Below are 19,526 nucleotides of genomic sequence, written 5' to 3'. Positions count from 1 at the left end.
ATAGTCTTGTTCGTTTTTTGTTTGTCCGATTCTCCCTTCTGCTACCTAGACACAAGTGAATAGAGAGAATAAAATGTCCTTGCTAAATTAATGTGCGGTGAGTGCCCATGAGCACAAGTAAGGGTTGCCTGAGCTATCCCTTACTAATCAGGCTGAGAGGGGATATACCAAAAGAAACTGTGAATTGTGAAAAGTCACTGAACGATACCCCTGGAGAGTCCTGTTTATCCACAGGATACTGACACAGAATCACAGAAGTAAGCAGTGGCAAAAGGCTGCTGAATTAGTCCATTTTCTTGCCAATCAAAATTGTTTAAAACTTTTCATTGACAAAAAAAAATATTTTTGATCAAAACGAAAAATTATTTCAATCGGAAATTTACGTTCTTTGACCAAAAAAAATCAAAGTGAAATAAAAATGTTGGTTTCATTTTGAAAAAAATGCCCATTGTTTTGGGATCTGGATTTTTTTTTAATTTTCCCCTTTCTTTCACTTTTTCATTATTTTCCTGCTCATCCGCCAAAAAAGAGAGGGGAAAATTAAAAACAAAGTCAAACAAAAGTAATTTCAAGTTTTTCTCTAGAAGAAAAGAAATAAAGAAAATGAGAGAATGAGATTTTGAGAATCCACATTTTTACTTTTTTTGCCCTTTTCCACTGCAATAGTGTGTGCAAGTGCAATGTTTTTAAAAAGTTTCTCACTTCTCATTTGAATGAGAAATGAAATGAAAATCTCCATTTCGCATCATTTCAATATTTTAGTTATGGCAAAAAGGAAGAAAATATTTTAAACGAATAGAAATATTCTATAGACATTATTTTTTAAATCCAGCTCTACTGTCGTTCAGCATTTTCCCCTGTGGTATCGGTTCTAATATTTTAGCCAGTCTCGTTTTCAGCTGGACTTCAGCTGCTTCCCTTTGGAGAGTATTCCACAATCTAAGTCCTCATGTAAACAGAGCTGTCCTGTCTACTTTGAGGGCTCTGTGGCGGCTGACCCAATGGTCCTATGGTTGGGAGGGACCCAGGGGATTACAGGGCCCTGGTACGGGGCAACAGCAGAGCTTGATACCCTCCCCCTGCACTCTCCATGTGGGGGAGCCAGAGTGGCCCGGCAGATTGCTGCACCCTGCCATGCCGCCCTCTTCCAGCTAACTGCACTTGGCTTCTCCAGAGTGCTAAGGCCTCAGGGGGATCTGCTTCGCGCCGCAAGGGAGAAACGGGGTGCAGTGAGCCAAGAGGGGGCAGCGCCGCAGGGCGGTGCTTCAGCTCCTGCTGCCCGCATGGCGAGTGGGGTGCAGGTGACCCCTGCTGTTGCCCCCTCACCATGCCCCCATGCTCTCCTGAGCCATGTTGCTCGTGGGAGGAGGGCAGAGCAGTGATGGGGTTTGTGGAAGGAATGGAGCTGAGGGTGAGGCCTGCATCTGGGGCTGAGGGGTTGCCCCAAGTCCCACGTCTGGGGTGCTATGTGGGTTGCCCCAAGCCTTGCGCCCCCTTGGGACAGCCCTGCATGTACACACACCACTTTGTGCCAAAGCTTGTGTTCTATGTGTTCCCCTCTGTGACCAGTCCATTCAGACTATGTGCTTGAAATGCAGCTGGTCACAGAAGTCAGTTCTTTAGGTCACGGTGTAGAGACTCCAGCATTGGGCCTAGAGGTGCCAAGTTGAGTCCCAGTTGTGCTTGGCCAAGATGGCAGCCACCACACAGACACGCTTATTTCAGTTGTTTAGAGGCTATTGTTTTGGTTTAGCTTAATTACCATTTAAAAAAAATAAATAAGCCAAAGTTTAAACTAGGGATGTAAAATCCCATTTCATTAACTAACTGGTTAAACTTATTTTTTAACGGTTAAAACTTTAACTGGTTAACTGATTAAAGGTCAGTGAGCAGGGGGCCTCTCCAGCCCCCCTCCCTCCCACCTACCGCTGGGCTGTACCCACGCCCTCCCGCCTGCAGGCAGGGGCTGCTCCGTGCTGGTGCAGCCCCTTCATGGTGCCCCCTTCCGCCCTTCTCTCCCCCACGGGGTTGGAGCAGCCCCTTGCTCGCAGTAGGTGGCAAGCCATTCCAGCCCCATAGCTGAAACCAAGCTAAGGGGGTCTACACACAAACATGCTACAGTTTACTTAATCCGTTTAAAAACACACTTTCAGTCAAACCGTTGCCATTTGCATGAAAAGACAAGGTTGGCTTGTTTGTTTGTTTGTTTTTCAGGAAGCTTTTCCTGATATGGAGCCTAAATTTTCCTTTTCTGAATGTCTCTTAGTACTGGAGGAGCACACTGGTGGAATTGGGCCTAGAATTTTTCTGCCCTCAGGAGCTTTCTTCTTCTTATCTGAAGGCAGCAGGTAATGTGACTGAGATGCTGGTTCAATAAGCATGGATAAGAAAGGGAGAGAAGCAACATGCTAATGACGCTTCACTCCAGTGATTTTCAATGTATCAAGCAGCCTCCTCTTGGCAGCTCATATCCTGCGCTCTCTTCAGCAGCGTCTGCACACAAAACGCCATTTGTGATGGGGCATGTTAATAAATCCATTCTGTAGTGTACGTACCTTGTGTTCAAAAGGTGCATGGGAAGCGTTATCACCGAGAAAATCCGTTTCTGAATCCCTTGCCGCCTCCTGACCTGTTCCTCCGGGAGCAGCATAGCTCTTCGTGTGCCAGCCACACATCACACCTCCCAATGCTTTCATAGCCCCCAGAAACAAATCCAAGCAGCTGACCCACAACCAATCTTCATCCAGACCCTAAGGCGCAAACATGTAGAATTTCCCCAACTCCAAACTTCCATGCATGTATTTACAGTGTGGCCAGCCTTGGCAGTATTTCATGCTTTCCTTAAAGCCTCCGTTCCTCCAGTAATATGTGTAGCACGAGGAACTCATTTATAAGTCAGTGTCTAGTCCTTACAGAGAAAAGCTTCAAAAAGGAAGTGTGTATCTCAACAGCTCAAACACCAGATGACAAATAAAAAGACGCAACATCTATTTTAGAATCTCGAGTTTTAAGCCAGACTCATGATTTGGGGGGACCTGGCACATGGTTTTGGGCCCATTGGAGTTGGCAATACTGGGTTTGGGAACTCTCGCCGGCCCATGGGAGCTGCCTGGGCCATGCTTGTGATGCAGACTGCATGTGGAGGGCCTCCCCAAGGGGCCTGTGGTGCACAGACAGCACATAGCCTCTGCAGCCAGCAGCATGCAGGGCATGGCAGCAGGGAGCGTGTCTGAGGGTCCCACTGGACTGCTAGCCAGGAGTTGCCCAAGGTAAGCGTCACCCGTCCATAGCCTGCATCTGGCACCCCACCCCCTCCTGTACCCCAACTCCTTGCCCCCAGGTCAGAAACCAAACCTCCTGCACCTTCTTGGCACCCTGCCCCAGGTCACAAGCCCCTGCCAGACCTTGTACTGCCTCCTCCATGTCCTGCACCCATGGCCCCTATCAGACCCTGCACCCAAATCCCCTGACCCTTGTCACAACCCCCTCCTGCTCTAGGTCACAACCCAAAAGCACCCCCTCCTACACCTCTCCTCCAGGTCAGAATCCTCTCCTGCACTCATACTCCCTCTCAGACCCTGCACCCCAACCCCGCACCTTGAGCTTCCTTCTGCACACAACTTTCTTCAATACCATGGACGAATTCTTGGAGTGGTCCCCATTAAAATTATTGCCCACCCCTGCCTTGGTCTCACTGACATCACCTGAACTATGTGCATGAATAAGAAGTGTAGGAATTGTCTCTCTGATTCTTTGGAAGCCCATCTGAGAGAGGAATTAATTTCTGCTGTCTCCTGGCTTTTAGATTGTGCAGTTGGAGGATTTATTTATTTATTTTGGCTTCTGTTGGGGAAGTTTTTTGTGTGTTTCATTTGAAGTCTGATGATGTGGCCTATATTGGTTTGCTTTGCATCTTTGCTTTTAACCTCTTATGCATTTACCATCTCTAATTTCCATGACGAAGCATGTAGTCTGAGCAGCAGTTATCACCTATCAGCTCATCTAACCAATCCGCTAGCCACTGCAGGCTTGTTCACTGCAAAACATTTTTCTAGTATTATTTGGCTTTAAAAGCTTGGGAGACTATTCCAAGGCTAAATATATATCTCGGGGAATGTTTCACTGAAATTCAGCCTCATTTTCCATGTTTACATTTCCTCCCATTACTCCTACTATCTTACCCCTCCTTTGACATATTAAAGAAATCTTGCCTCACTTCGGTTGTGATTCTCCACTGTCTTGCATGCACCTTTATCATCATGTACACCTGAGCAAAGTATTGAATCATAATGGTGTTGGGATGCGCCCAAGTGTAAGGGATGACATGACATTCAAGTCAATGGAAAATCAGGCCCTTCATGTTTCCGGTCTCCACGTACATATGTAAACTATTTATATGTCCTCTATAGTCATTGCACAGGCAAGATAGCAATATTTAGCTCTCTCAATGTCGTCTTATGAATCCCTCCAGTCCCACTGGTCATTGCATTGCTCCCTTATGCCAGTCCATGCGGCTGTGTAGATAACTCCGGAGGATGACGTTTTCATCATCTGGCTTCTTGTCAAAAGTCCTCATTGGATTTCGTGCCAGAATATTTGTGGTGGGGGGAGGGATGAAGAAGCATGAGTGTGTGCAGTACAAACCCAAATTGTGCACAGAGCCCTGGACTGAGTCAGCTGAGATGTGTGGCAGCTCTGGCCTACCTGGCAGAAGAGAACAGAGACATGACTCGTCATTTTTGCTTTCTATAGACCTCAGAGGAGGAGGGGATGTGTTACAGGTCCCCGCCTAGGCCTGACCTGTGGCTGTGGAGGAGTCCATCACAGCCAGACTAGAGAGCTTTAGCTCACGTTGCTGCTCACGCATTCACTGCTGTGTTGGCCTCTGGTGCAGTTCCCAGTGTGTTCTCCAATATGGGAGCGACGTTAGCAGAGGAGAAGAGAGCTAGGAAGCAAACATAAGGGCTAACGCAGGCCCAGTCTACACGATTGGCACCCAGGCTTGTGGAAGGCCTGGTGCGGAGCTGCACGACCCTAGAGGGAGCTCCAAGAGGGAATGCAGATGTGTGCTCCGTAATCTCTTTCTGCCCTCTGCTGTGTGAACCGATCCTGCTCAGGTCATCAGTGGAGAACAAACCTGTGACCGGCAGCACTAAAAGCATGAGCCTCTGCCCCTTGAGTTAAAGTATAAAGATGGTTAGCTCGATGCTCAAGTAGATGGTTTAATTTCTGCTATGGACCACCCACTAATGGATGCTCCTACTTTGGGTTGCATTTGCCTCCCCAGGCAGCTCCATGGACTGGTGCAGGGAACGAGGGGAAGCAGGATCTTGTCTTGGCCTCCATCTCCTCTCATTGGGGAAGGTTGGTAAAACAGAGGCTGGTAGGAGGGAGCCGTGCCTGCCCTGCTTTAATGAATGGCATTGTGGGTTGGATGAAAGGGGGATTGTATTGACCAAGCCAGACAGAAGGAAGTTGGAACTAAAATCAATGCTTTCTGAGCTTGCTGACAGACCTGCATTGGGCTAGGACCAGAAGGGCACTTTCTCTGCACACAGCTCAAGTACCTGGGTGTCTCCAACTCCCTGCCTATCTCCTTTCTCTTTTGTGTTGCTTTAAAAGCGACTTTGGCTGTCCATGTTGAGGTTGTTGATAGGGATGTAAAATTTCAATTAGTCGATAAGGGCGCCTCTGCCAATGAAGTGTTGCTACACTTCAGAGGCGAAAGCGCTGTGGCCAGTGGGGGACTCAAGCAGTCCCTCGCTGACCCCGTGCTCCCTGTGGCGTTTCAAAGCGGCAGTGCCACATGGAGCCTGGGGTCTTCAGGGGAGTCCCCAGATGACCCTGGGCACCATGTGGTGCTGCCATTTTGAAATGCTATATGAAGCCCAGGCCAGCTGGGGACTCCCAGCTGGCCCTGAGCTGCATGTGGCATTTCAAAGCAACAGCACTGCGTAGATCCTGGGATCTGGCCCTGGGCTTCATGCGGCACTGCCTCTTTGAAGCATCCCTCCTCTTCCCCCTCCCCTTGCTGCCTCTTTCTGATAGAGGCAGCAAAGGGGGGAGAAATGACTAGTTAACTAGTATGTGAGCTATCCGACAAGCATTTGCTTATCGGATAGTCAACTAGTCGTTCACATCCCTAGTTGTTGATCCAATTGACTGTTTCAGGCAAAGCAAAGTGGATGGCAGAGATGCCACCTGGAGCATTTGATTGTTTGGGCACTGGTTAATGAGCTGTTCCATAGCGGGAAGGCCATGTCTGCAGTCATACATAACGATTGGGTCTCAGTTCCCATGTACGGAAGAGGTAGGCCTGTCTGCCATGTGAGATGTAGCTGCAGTTCAAAGTAGACCATGCTTTCCATGGGAATGAAAAACCACCAGTCTCTTTGCTTTGATGAGGTGTTTGTTTCGGATGTCTGTCCACCTTTCTTGCCATTAATCTTTGGGGGGAAATCCTGAGTCTTTGAGCTTTGCACTTCCGGGTTGCCAGATGGTTTCAACAAAAATACCGGACCCACTTGACATTCCATCACAATCGACATTACATCTTAATTAGAAAATACCGGACCTTGATATTTTCTCATTTCTATTTTCTCAATTTGTTTCCCAAACAGAAAGCTCAAATACTGGTCTGTCCAGTTCAAAACCAGACACCTGGCAACCCTATGTCTAGCCAAAAAAGGTTGTCTGGTTTTGAGTCTATGCTGTTTAGAGCTTTGTCAGTTGGCAAGTCTTTGTTCCCTTGCATGTATGGGGACTCCTGGGAAGATTCCTGTTGCAACACATTGAGGGTGGGTGGATGTGCGCCAGTACAAGAAATCAGGGATGGGGCCTTGGTTTTACTGTGCCTGAAATTATCCATATGGCACTGTTAAGCCGAGAGCTGGCGAGTGACATGGAGGAGCTATTCCTTGCTGATGTGAGCCTGAGAAAATCAGGGGAGTGAGATGCTAAGGCACAAATTATGCTCCTGAGTCTGAGGGCCAACTGTTGCTGTGGGGTACTGAAGTTGTTGATTTTCTTTAATAACAGTGGTGCTGGCATTCAGTGGATGCTCACTTTTCGCTCCCTCCATTCCAGACCCGCCTGCTCAAATCAATACGCTTTTTGTCTTCTGAGTCTCTTTCCCTCTGTTTGTTATGTGTCACAGAGGGAGGCCAGACAGATTTTCAATGTGAAGCCTCCAGTGTAGCATTCATCTCCTGAGTGACTGCCAGCATCTGCCCTGTCTGATTGGCTTCCCCACTGTTTGCCCTGTGACGGAAGAGGGAGTTCTAAAAGTGCTCCTAGCTCCTGGAGCAAAACTCTTGTTTTGATGTCTAAGTGAGCCCCGGTATCTTTCTACCTTGACACTATACAATCTCTCTCCTGCAAACACTAGGCTCCCGGACTGGGAAAGAAAAGTTGCTAAGAAATCTCTGCATCTGTCTAGAGAGCATTGCTCAGAATCCCACCCTTTTGGGCATTGAGGTGTGTGTGCATTGAGATCTGCTCTGTACAGAGGGAAGTTGGTGGGGGTGAGGGGAAGAGCCTGTAATGCTACTCTGAGTCTCAAATTTCACTGAATTCAGAGTAAGCCAGATTAGCCTCTTGATATGGCTCTAATGAGATGAGAATGGAGGGGGGGTTTGCAGGAGTATTTAGCCTCACCCCGTTGCATCCTCTCCTACTTCGTATGCCAACGTGAAGGGAGCAGATAGTGTAGGAGCCTGCTGCACTGGCTTGAAGCTACTCTAGGGAATTCTCCACTCGCCAGGTTGAGCTAAATTGTGGCCACTTCACAGCATCTGAGCAGCCCAGTGTCTGAATCAGGGAAAGAGAACGCGGTGCAGCGTAACGCAGCTCTTGGTGGTGCAACGTTTCTTCTTTCTTTGAATGATACGTTTTTTAAGGGTGCCTGTAACCCTCAGGCTTCCAGTCGCCCTGGGCGAATGTACAAAAAGTCCCAGCGCGAATCTGCAGACCTGTCAGTTAAAAACAAACATGACTTCACTTGCAGACCGAACCAATTTGATCTGGAAGCCAGTGAGATGCGAATGTCCAAATATATTAACTCCAGATGGGTGCAGTCTGTTGCAGAACCAGTCCCTAAAATTATTGCAAACTACTCTAATGCCATTAAATTCATGTTGCTGTGTGTCCCGGAATTCATGGTCACTTGCGGCTATAAATTATGCCCTAACTGTTGACCACACCTGCCATTCCTTTGTTGCAAGTGGCTTCAAAAATAGATGGAGCTTTAAACAGATTGGATGTAAAGAAATGAGCGCTTGTGTCTCCCATTGGCTTCAGAAGAAACTGCAAGCCCTATTAATCAATCTAAATTAAGATGAAGCATCTTCAGGTGATTGGATGGAGGCCAAAAATAGTCCCCCTTTTCCATCCAAGAACACGCATGACTCTCAATTAGATTAATTTCTAAAATTGGAAGGGATGAAAGGAGAGCTGGAATAATTGGCTTTTAGTTTATTGGAAGTTAGAAGCAGAATCAGCTCCGTTAATTGTGTACGATAAATGTGTTAGTTGTATTTACAAAGAGTGCCTGATATTCTATACTCTTTCTTAATGAATCCTGTAATCTGCCTCCCTCTTCTCTCCCATACACTGATAATCCCTTCATAAAAGAAGAGAGCAGATGTATCAGTTAGATTTTACTGATTTTCATGCTGCGTTTTAAGAATTGTCACTCCAGGCAATGTTGAGTTAGTGACATGCTAAAATTTGGCAAGGATGTAAGCACCTCACAGCAGGAACCTGCCCATCCATGATTTCACCTAAAAACCAAAGCTGAATGCGTAGAAGAAAACAGCCTTTGACTTCCATGTGGTTCTTCACTTCTGCCATGCTTGGACCATTTTTTATTTGCTGTGTCCCTTCTTCAGGGCTGAAAGTCATCCCATGGGGTGACGTGCACATAAAAGGTGCATGTAATCAAATCTGATGTATTTTATATCGCTGATCATCCTTGTAGTGTCTGATCAACTTTCATGTTCAATCAATGGCAGTAGTAAAGTCCTTGAAAGGACTATGTAGTATCTCTAGAACATCTCCCTTTTTTGGGTCAAAACTCTGCTTGGTGGGTGTGGGGGGGAGGTGGGTTTATAATTTTGGGCCTTGGTTGGTGTTTTGGGGCTGAAGAGGAGGGTGTCTCTCATGCTGGCCTTTGACAGTGGTGAATTTCACCTTGAATGTGTGAACAATAGTATTCACTCTTCATCATTTCACTCCAATTCATCTGAGGAATGCATGGGTATTTTCCACAATGGCGCTGAGACAAAATTTCACTAATAGGTCAATTTTTCTGGGTAAACAGGGCTTAAATATAGATTGGGCAGTGTGTTGCTGTTATCAAATCTAGACTGGCCATGCTCTGAATCCATTTTCTCTCTAGAATGCCAGTTGAAATCACTAATCTTGTTGCTCAGATGCCAGACTGTATGACCCTTTCCTGTGCTTCCTGCATGTGTTAACTCTTACGCTAGTGGTTAGAATTCTCATTATTCTCCAGCCAGGACAGAAGACTAATTGACATGACTGAATTCTGTAGAAAAATCTCACCTTTTGAATCCTTGAATACCTTCTTTATAAGGTGACTAGATTTTAATATGATACAGTTCTTTGAACAAGTAAAATAACATAACCCTCTATTGACAGCAGCATCTGCCAAAGTCTAGCAAGCCAAGTCAAGCTTAAACTGCTCTTAAACCAGTTGCATATTGTTCATACAGAGAAACTGCATTGATCCCAGAGTGATTTTGTTAAATTTATTCACTCTCTATGAGGAGAAAAGCCCTAAGGCTGACACTGGATTTGTGCAGGAGGACTCCTGTGCTTATGTAGAGCCCTCATTGACTTCAGTGGTGGTTTGTGGATGCAGAGGCAGGTTGTGCCGTGGGACAGCATGGTCTAGTGGATAGCGTACAGGACTGGGAGTCAGGTGACCAGAACTTTAGTTGCTCCGTTGAAAGTGAGTTTTGTGTGGCCTTGGGCAGTCATGTCCCCCTCCCTGTGCCTCTGTATTCTCATTGCACCTTTTGTTTTTTATGTTCATGTAGACTGAGGACTCCAGGCACTCCCATAGTACATATAAAAAATATTAATAATGCGCATTCACTGACAGGGTGTCACAGATCATTCAGAGCCACTTGTGCAGGTTAGGAATTTGGGTTTGTTTCATTTTATCCAAAATGATTCTTGTTGGAATGGAGGAGAAGTTGCAAAAGGTGTGGATTGTAAACAAAACAGTGAGAAAACAGACTAACGCGAAAAAAAAGGTTATAATTTAAAGTAAGCTACCAACCAAATTTTGCAAGGGTTGAGTAAAAATTATACCAGTTTACAAATAAGCACACTGGAATGGAAAAAAAAAACCAACTGAACAACACTGATTGGCCCCACGTTGCCAATCCCAGTAAAACGTCTGGGATTTTCCGAGCACAGACTTTGGTCTCTCCAGTGAAATCAATGAGACTCTGCAGAAAAACAAGCTTCTACCTACATGGACCATGGCTCTCAACAGCCATTTTACTCCTGTACAGGGTTACCAGGTAGTCGCAAAAAAAATACCAGCCCCACTTGATGCCGGGGAGAGACCGGCCCGGAGGAAGGGAGAGGCGGGAAGCAGAGCGGGTGGGGGCTGCAGGACTGGACGGGGGAGATTGGGAGGAGGAACTGGCTGGAAGGAAGCAGAGCAGGTGTGTGTGGGGAGGGGGAGGTGCAGAAGAGCTGGCTGGGGGTGATGGAGAGAGGAACTGGCTGGCGGGAAGCAGAGCTGGTGGGGGTAGCGGGGCTGGCAAGGCGAATTGGGGGATCGTCAGGGGCAGTGGGGTTGGCCAGGGGAGATCGGGAGGAGAAGTGGGGGAGAACCAGCCGGCCAGGAGGGGAGCGAGGGGGGATCGAATCGGCCGGTGGGGAGTGGGACTGACCCAGGCAAGTGCGGATCCCAGGGCGCTGCCTGTCCCGCACACGGTCCTGGTGAAGCACAGTCAAGTCTGGGTGTGGCTCCACCACGCGCTTGACCAGCACTCAAGAGCACGGACAGGGCTTCCCCTCCTCCTCAGACTCAACCAGAGGCTCACAGAGCAAATCGCGCCCTGCCTCCCAGCCATTCCCTCTGACCCACAAGGCTTGCCTCAGGCGCCCAGCAGGAAAAACAGAAAACATCGGACATTGCACGTGTCCAGTATTTTCTGATTTTTTTTTTCCTGAGAGAGGCACCAAAAACCGGACTGTCCAATAGAATACTGGACACCTGGCAACCCTACACACTTCATTTCAGGGTTGAGGCATGCTGGCAGTCTTCAAGTAGAAGTGTGCACCATGATCAGATATTTCCATGATGAGCATAAAATAAGAAGCTTGGATATGTGGATAGAGGATTTCATTCTTCAGGGCTGCCGATTCAGCACCTTGAATGAGCAACACAATGTTTTCCTCACAGAAATATCCGTTTTATAAGACTTTAAGGAAAGGCAAAATATTCAATCTGGGCTACCCAAGTATTACTGGGGAAAAAATAGGATAATCAAAGCCTTGGAAAGAATGAACTGGGGAGTTGTTGATTTAAGCCCCGGTGGACACACCGCAGCCATCAGCGCTTATTTTATTTGCTATTCCACCAATATACAAAATCAGTTCTTCTAGTCTTTCCTTACAGCCAAGTCTCTCGTGCTCTCTCATGTACAAGGCTTGATAAAACACTTGACTGTGCCTTTTAAAAATTCTTCTGCTGGACACAACCTGCCGTTAATTTCCACTTATTAGAATTTTCTCTTCTTTCCTCCTTTACTCCTTACCCTCCCCCCTTACTCCATGACAAATCCCTGTGGTAATAAAACGTTGCCACTCAAGCTATGTGCCTTCATGGTTCTCTTCTCCAACTGCCTTTTAGTTAATTTTTCAGTTCACTCGTATGTATATATTCCATGGCTTTGCATGTTTTCCCAGAGGATGTTAGACAATAACCCCCTACACAGCAGTTGAAGGACTTTGTGCAAATGTATGAGGGGGAAATTAGCAAGTTGAGAACTAACTAATGCTAATGAATTCACAACCTTTGTATTATTTAACTACACTACCTTGTTTAAAGAGTAGAAGTGCCTCATATAATGCCAGCGCTCAGGGTAATAATATTAATATTCCCTTCATGAAGGTCTGACCAAGTTGCCTTACATTGCAGTGTTCCTGTTCCTGGAATACAAAGGTCAAAACTAGTGGAATCTAAAAATGTCTTTCCTAGTTAACAATCAGGACAAAATGCAGATAAAAATAGAGGTAGTGACGCTAGATGCTAATTTATAAATATCCGCTATAGTTGGACAGTCTGTACAGAGTTTTCCTTAAGAGGAAGAGATGTGCACTGAGAGAGACCCAAATTCCCTCCGTGTCAATATGTAGTACGGGCTCCCTGAGGTCCTGGGCTGATTTCAGCTGTCAATTGCCCCCAATCATATGCCATCTGGGGACAGACCGAGTGCAGCATATTCCACACCCTACCACCATCCTGCTCCCTTTATCAGAGCCACATGCAGAGGGGTAATGGAAAGGCTAGGGGTGCCAGTTCCGTGCCAGCTGGGAGGTCCCATATAGGGAGGGAATTCTCAGACTGGCTCCTTTCTCATCTCTTTGTGCTTTCAGAACAACATTGAATAGCCAGAATGCAGGAGAGAATCTGGCTCTTAAGATACTACGATTATTTGCCGTTGGAAAAGAAATGTAACAAACTCACAGATGGGGAACGGTATGTTTTCAAGAATAGTAATAAATGCTACATATTTATGACACCATCACCACAAGAGTTGCAGCATTCAATTAGGCAAAGCAATACAGATTGACTCTCTCTAGTCCAGCATGGCAACATCCGTGGTCTGGCATGATTTTAATTAGCTGGATGTCCACTTATCCTGGGTATGGCCAAGTTTCCTGTGGTCTCATAAAGTTTGTGTACCACCTCCAGTCCTGGCTTTCCGTGTTCTGTGCTATGATTTAGCTCTAATTTACCCCACAATGTCCTCTAAGAGTCCAGCAAGCCGTGGAAGTGTTGGTAAAGCTGTGAGACAATACAGGTTGAATCTCCCTTGTCCCGCACCCTCGGGCCCTGAGTGGTCCCAAACAACAGATTTTGCCAGACAAGGGGAGGTTAAGGCTCCCTACCGGGCTGTAGGCTCTGCACCCCGCACGGAGTGGCCCAAGCTGCACACCTAGCTGCCGATCCAGCCGATTCCAGCCACAGGTGGGGCTGTGCTCACTGCTGCCAGACATGACCGGGTCTGCACACACGCCACCCCCCATGCCAGTCCCCCAGTGGGGCTCCGCTCCCCACCTCGCCAGACTCAGTGGGGCAGTGCTCTTCGCTGCTGGCCCTTCTGCCTCCAGCTCCGATTAGGGCTGCACTCTTTGCTGTCAGCTCAGTCCAGGGCTATGCTCCCCACCGCCAGCCCAGCCTCTTCTGAACCTAGCCAGCCAGGGCTCTCTGGTCCTGCAATATCCATGGACCTGCTGGACGATGGATGTTGCCAGACCAGAGAGTCCTGGATTTTAGAGGGGCAACCTATACTCACCTTGGTGGGGAAAGAACAAGGTAGGAACTATTTAGAAAAGCTAAACATACACAAATCCATGGGCTCAGATTTAATGCATCCGAGAGTACTGAGGGAGTTGGCAAATGTCATTGTGGAGCCTTTGGCCATTATCTTTGAAAACTCGTGGAGATGAGGAGAGATCCCGGATGATTGGAAAAAGGCAAATGTAGTGCCCATCTTTAAACAAGGAAAGAAGGACAATCCAGGGAACTACAGACTGTCAGCCTTACCTCAATCCCCAGAAAAATCATGGAGGGATACTCAAGGAATCCATTTTGAAGCACTTGGAAAAGGGGAACATGATCAGAAATAGTCAACATGGATTCATGAAGGGCAAGTCATGCCTGACCTATCTGATTAGCTTCTATGATGAGGTGACTGGCTCTGTGGATATGGGAAAGTCAGTGGATGTGATATACCTTGACTTTAGCAAAGGTTTTGATACGGTCTCCCACAATATTCTTGCCAGCAAGTTAAGGGAGTATGGATTGGATAAATGAACTGTAAGATGGATAGAAAGCTGGCTAGACTGTTGGGTCCAACGGGTAGTGATCAACGGCTTGATGTCAGGTTGGTGGTTGGTTTCTAGCAGAGTGCCCCAAAGATCAGTTCTTGTATTGGTTTTGTTCAACATCTTTATTAATGACCATGGATGAGCTCAGCAAGTTCACAGATGACATTCAGCTAGGGAGAGAGGTCGGGTATGTCTACACAGCAAAGTTATTTTGAAATAATTGTACCAGCATCTACATAGCCAAACTGCTATTTCGAAATTAAATTGAAATAGTGGAGGGCCTATTTTGAAATTAGTAAACCTCCTTCCACAAGGAATAGTGCCAATTTCAAAATTGCTATTTCGAAATAAGCGCTGTATAGATGCTTATTTCAAAATAGGGGGCCTCCAGCCCTTCCCAGGGTACCCTGGTAGCCACTCTGGTCACAACCAAGAAAACTCTCCTTCTCCCGATCCCCGGAGCCCTTAAAGGGGTAGACTCTGGCCACAGTGCCTGTGCCAGCTCCAAGCCTGCCAGCCCAGATCTAGCAGTCGCTGCACCTGACCCAGTGGCCCCAGCATGAGCCAGGCAGCCAGTGCAAGCCAGCCCTCCACTGTTCCCCAGGACCAGTCTGCCAGCTCCCAGGAGTCTGCCAGGGGCCAGAAAAGGCAGGCTCCTGCCTGGTCCAGTGCGGAGATCAGAGACTAATTCAGGTTTGGGGGGATACCTCCAACGTCCATGATCTCCTCACTAAACGGAGGAATGCAACCATCTGCAGGCGGATGGTTGCCATTCTGGCCACCAAAGGTCACATGTGAACCCAGGAGCAGGTTCGCATGAAAATAAAGGAGCTGCGGCAGACATATGCCAGGGCCACAGGGGCAGCTCCCAACCAGGGGCAGACCCAGACTCTTGCCCCTATTTTGATGTCCTGGACACAGCCGTTCCAGAGAGGATGGAGAGAGGCTGTTCACAGTAGTGACGGATGTCAGAACAAGGAGCAATGGTCTCAAGTTACAGTGGGGGAGGTCTAGGTTGGAAATTAGGAAAAACTATTTCACTAGGAGGGTGGGGAAGCACTGGAATGGGTTCCCTAGAGAGGTGGTAGAATCTCCATCCCTAGAGGTGTTTAAGTCTTGGCTTGACAAAGCCCTAGCTGGGTTGATTGAGTTGGGATTGGTCTTGCCTTGGGCAGGGGGCTGGACTTGATGACCTCCTGAGATCTCTTCCAGCTCTATAATTCTATGACCTTCCATGGTTCGGCAAATTCTGTGCTTCTGCACCAGTCAGGTCCCGAGGCTGCTAGACTAAAGAGGTTCAACCTGTCATGTTGCAAAGGACCCTCGGCTTCCCTCCTACAATCTATTGAGTTTTTTACCCAAATTCTTCCTAACCTAGTTCAGTGTCTCCCAGCATGCTGCTTCAGTTTAAACTACACAGCTCCTTACCATTTCCCATTGTACAGTGATGGAAGCAACAGCAGGGTGTTAAGTCATAGGGCATTAGATAGGGCATTAGTGGATTTAACAAAATCCACTTATTGCTATGCTTTGGCCATACTGGCCAGGAAACAGTATGAAGTAATGCCATCCTTAAACAGGGTAATTGCTAGAACGGTCCTGACAGGATTTCATTAGTAATGATGCATATAATTCTTGCTTACTAAGAATTCTTCTGTAACCTGTCATCCTACCAAACACTCTCATAGAATAGAAATGACTCATATAGGCCTGCCCAGTTATCAGCCGAACTAGGTGAAATATGAATTCTTTTTTTTTTTTTTTTTGTAGTTTGCTGGCAGTTCCAGAAAACAAAATTGTTGCCATTCAAAAAGACAATGACATTTTCTGGCAAATTGAGAAATAAATTTTGTTCTGGGTAAAACACATTTTATTTTGATTTGGGGCATTCTGCGTTTTATTAAAAAACAAAAACAAAGCGATTGGAAGACAAAGTTATGTTAAATAGGTAAATTGAGACATTTTGATTTGAAACATTGAAATATTTGGGGGGGCTGGCTTGACTAAACCAAATGGCAAAATTGATGTGATTTCGCAAACTTTTTTCAGCATCACTGACACCGCATTGTTTGCTGCTAAAGGTTTTAGTTACAAAATTTCATTCCCCTTTAGTGGGGAGTTGATAGGAGCCATGCCTGTATCGGTAGAGACCTGCACGGATACAAAATTTGTATCCGTATCTTCTAGGGATGTGAAAGGTTAACTGGATGATACTTACCAGTTCTAGTTAGCTGGTGGAGGCTAGAGCAGCCCCTGTCTGCGGCAGCTCGGTCACATTGTAAGCAGAGACTCCTTCTGGAGCAGCCCCTGTCCATGGCAGTCCTGGGGTGGGTACACAGGTAAGGGCTGCTTCAAATAGGCTGGAGCAGTGGCAGGGTCTCTCCAGCCCAGCCGTGATGGGCGAGGGGGCCGCTCCAGTCTTAATTAGTTAGCCAGTTAAACTTTGTGTTTAGCTGGTGAACTAAACAAACAGGATTTTATATCCCTACTATCTGCACAAATGAGCCATAGATATCCGCTTTGGCAGATGCAGAGACCTGCAGATATAAAATGGATATCCGCAGATTTGCATGGCTCTAAATATTTGCTCTCCAGCCTAGTGCATTACCATCCTCTCCTCAAAGGAGACCGGCCATGTGGAGCAAGTCTGTGTGCATCACCCCTAAGAAAATTTGCTGGGCATTGATGCCAATGTTCCCTCCAATCTTTTCCATCCATGGGCGGAGTATTTTTATGTGCACCGGGGTATAAGTAAACGTGCTCTCCCAGTAGAAACAAAAAACAGCAGCTGTGGGGGCCACACAAGTGCACAGATTCGAGGGAACACTGGTTGATGCCATGGAAACCAGCGCTTACCCCCCCATCCATGCCTTGCCCAAACCTCCAGTGCCTCCCGCCACAGGGAATTCAAATGGAAGAGCTTCTTCGCTCTCAGATTACTGAAAGTGGGATTGCATCCAATGGCACCTTGGCTGTTTCTTAATGTGCTTAGAGTTTCTCTTCCTCTCATTTCTTTTGCATTGTGAGTGTGTGCAGTACAGAGGCTATTAGCAGGTCTCTGGCGGCTGTGTTTTTTCTTTGGTTTACACCTCTGCCTAATGCTTATCTCTAAAGTCACTGTACGTCTTTCTTGGCGTAGTCCCGTGAAAATTCTACCATTAGAGTTCTTTTCTCCTTAAGAACTCCTTATTGTGCGTAGTGCAGAGATCAAATGTCTCAATGCAGATTGTTACCGGGTTATGTCCCATTAAAATTACAAGAGTCAGCAGCACCAAGTAATGCTCAGCAGGAGGGGGATTTGTGGTTTCAACTACTAATTAACATTAGGCCGAAAGTACTTTGCTGAAAGGGCCCGATCCTTCACTGCTGGTGGGGTGGTGCTGATTCCCATGCAAGGCAATTGGTTTGCCAGTGTGAGCTGTCCTGTCATGTTCAATTGGCCATATTTGCCTACATAAATTGTGTGATCATCTCCAGAGTGGCTTTTCGGATTGCTATAAACCCATCCTGTTTTAAAATACAATTTAACCATTTAATTAGCTTAAAACAGGGGTCTACAACCTATGGTTCAGTATGGAACCAAATATGGCTCTTCTGTCGTTCCCAAAACATACAACTTTTTAAAGTAAAATGAAAAATTAATTCAAAAATTTAAAAATGCAAAATTTACTCGTGTAGCTTGACTGCCTGCACGAACCTGGACCAGTTTATGATGTAAACTTCAAAGAGATGTTTGAAAAGATGCAGCTGCAGAAGTAAATAAAAAATAAAAAGAAATAAAGTCCATGGGTACAGTGTTTCATTGATGCTATTATTAATCATCACGTCAATTATCAATTATGTGTCTCATTTTCGTGTGTCTATTATGGTGTCTATTTTCGGTCATGCAATGGGCATTTTTCTATGGCTTTTTGTCGATCGCTCATTCTGAATGTGGATGTAGTTTGGCTCTTTGGGTTGAAAAGGGTGCCAACCCCTGACCTAAAATATAATGGATTCATACCATTTATGAATCAGGCAGTACAATCACTTCTGTACTGGATTGGGATCTTGCAGCCTGCTCTCAGTAAGGAGCGATGAGTGCGTGGTTGCACTGGTCCAGAAGTAGAGAAAGGACCAAACTGTGATTCAGAGATTTAGATCCTGTTTCTTCCTTGTTCAGTGGGAGATATAATCTGCACCACCCTAAATCTGGTGGCCCCTGTTTGAGTCACCTCTCAGACTGATCCAGGGGCCGAGGAGCAAGTTGTAAAACTAAAATCTAGCTTTTAATATTCTGTACCTCTTTGTCTCTGCTTGCCCTACGAGTGTGCGGTGATGTTCTCCACGCTGTATTACCTGTGGAACTTTCAGTCCCAATGTAACTTACTCTACCTATTTGTTTCTCTTTCAGCCTGGTAGTTTTGGACAGTGCTTTCCCCAGAGGTGTAATGAGAAATGGCTTTAGGAAACAACACCCAGCGAAGTTATTCCATCATCCCGTGTTTCATCTTTGTCGAGGTGAGTGCGCTGCGCAGAGTCTGCAGCATTTTGGGTCTTGCTGGGATGAAGCCAGGGCAAAAGCAGCTGAACTCTGTAAGAATGAAGAGTGGCCAGTCGGCAGTTGTGAAATGTATCCTGTTTTGATAAAGACGTGACAAGGATTGTTCTTCACGCCTGAAGACAGCTTGTTTATTGAACAAGGCATCAGGGCTAGATTAGTATCGCATTACTGTCCCACACAAGGGTGGAAGCAGGTGTCCACCCCTCCCTTACAACCCTTGGTTCTGGACTTCCAACACTCCAGTCATCTGAAGTAGAGGGCTGTGCCCATGAAAGGTCATGATACCGTCTACATGTTTTGTTAGTCTATAAAGTGCTACCAGACTATTTGTTGTTTGTAAAGTTTTTTTAGCTCTATATAAGTTTGTCAGACTCCAGATCAAAGTGCAAAAGGATGAGCAGGTGCAGTATTCTCAGTTAATCCATCCCTGGAGCAGGTGAGAAGGGATTAGAAGGCGTGTTGGCTCTCTCTGCCCAGCTGACCTAGGAGGGAGTCTCATTTACCGCTGTAAGAGGGCACTGCACTCTGGAGAAAGAAGAATGGGAGGGAAGAATATTTATGTAGTTATAGGGACGTCTCTGAGGCATACAGCCCCTGGAGCCAACCGAGGTTGGTGCAGCATGGACACACAGCCTTGCTCTGGGGTGTATCTGAAATCTCAACCTACCATGGTTTATAGGCAGAGGGGCAAGTTGTTCAACTCTTCTGGCAGTCAGTTAGCAGTCACTCAGGCAAATGATCCCATAGAAGTCAAGTGAGGTGCTGCTTCTGTTTAAACATGGTGGAATCCGATGATACGACAGGTGTGAGTTCACTAATGTTGAAGTGAATGCTCACTAATTTAAGTAAAGGATCCAACAACCAAGGCCTTTGTTTGCAGGGT

The 19,526-nt window shown here is 46.5% G+C and overlaps 1 protein-coding gene across 3 annotated transcripts in view; it reads left to right on the top strand.

The window, feature by feature from the left end:
- Positions 1-19,526, top strand: part of PLPPR1 (phospholipid phosphatase related 1) — a 174,818-nt gene that overhangs the window by 63,550 nt on the left and 91,742 nt on the right. For 2 of the 3 annotated variants that reach the window (XM_075931388.2, XM_089779164.1), the window contains exon 2: positions 18,494-18,600. In XM_075931388.2, coding sequence (XP_075787503.1) covers positions 18,538-18,600 — 63 coding nt within the window. In that variant the 5' untranslated portion in view covers positions 18,494-18,537. Of the gene's footprint in view, positions 1-2,214; positions 2,349-18,493; positions 18,601-19,526 lie in introns of all 3 variants that reach the window. The other variant, XM_075931389.2, reaches the window with a different exon arrangement.

The sequence above is a fragment of the Pelodiscus sinensis genome, chromosome 6, assembly GCF_052426305.1.
Source record: "Pelodiscus sinensis isolate ZL-2025 chromosome 6, ASM5242630v1, whole genome shotgun sequence".
In the NCBI taxonomy this organism is placed as follows: Eukaryota; Metazoa; Chordata; order Testudines; family Trionychidae; genus Pelodiscus; species Pelodiscus sinensis.
The sequence above is the reverse complement of the archived record's forward strand: the minus strand, read 5'-3'. Positions and strand labels throughout refer to the sequence as shown.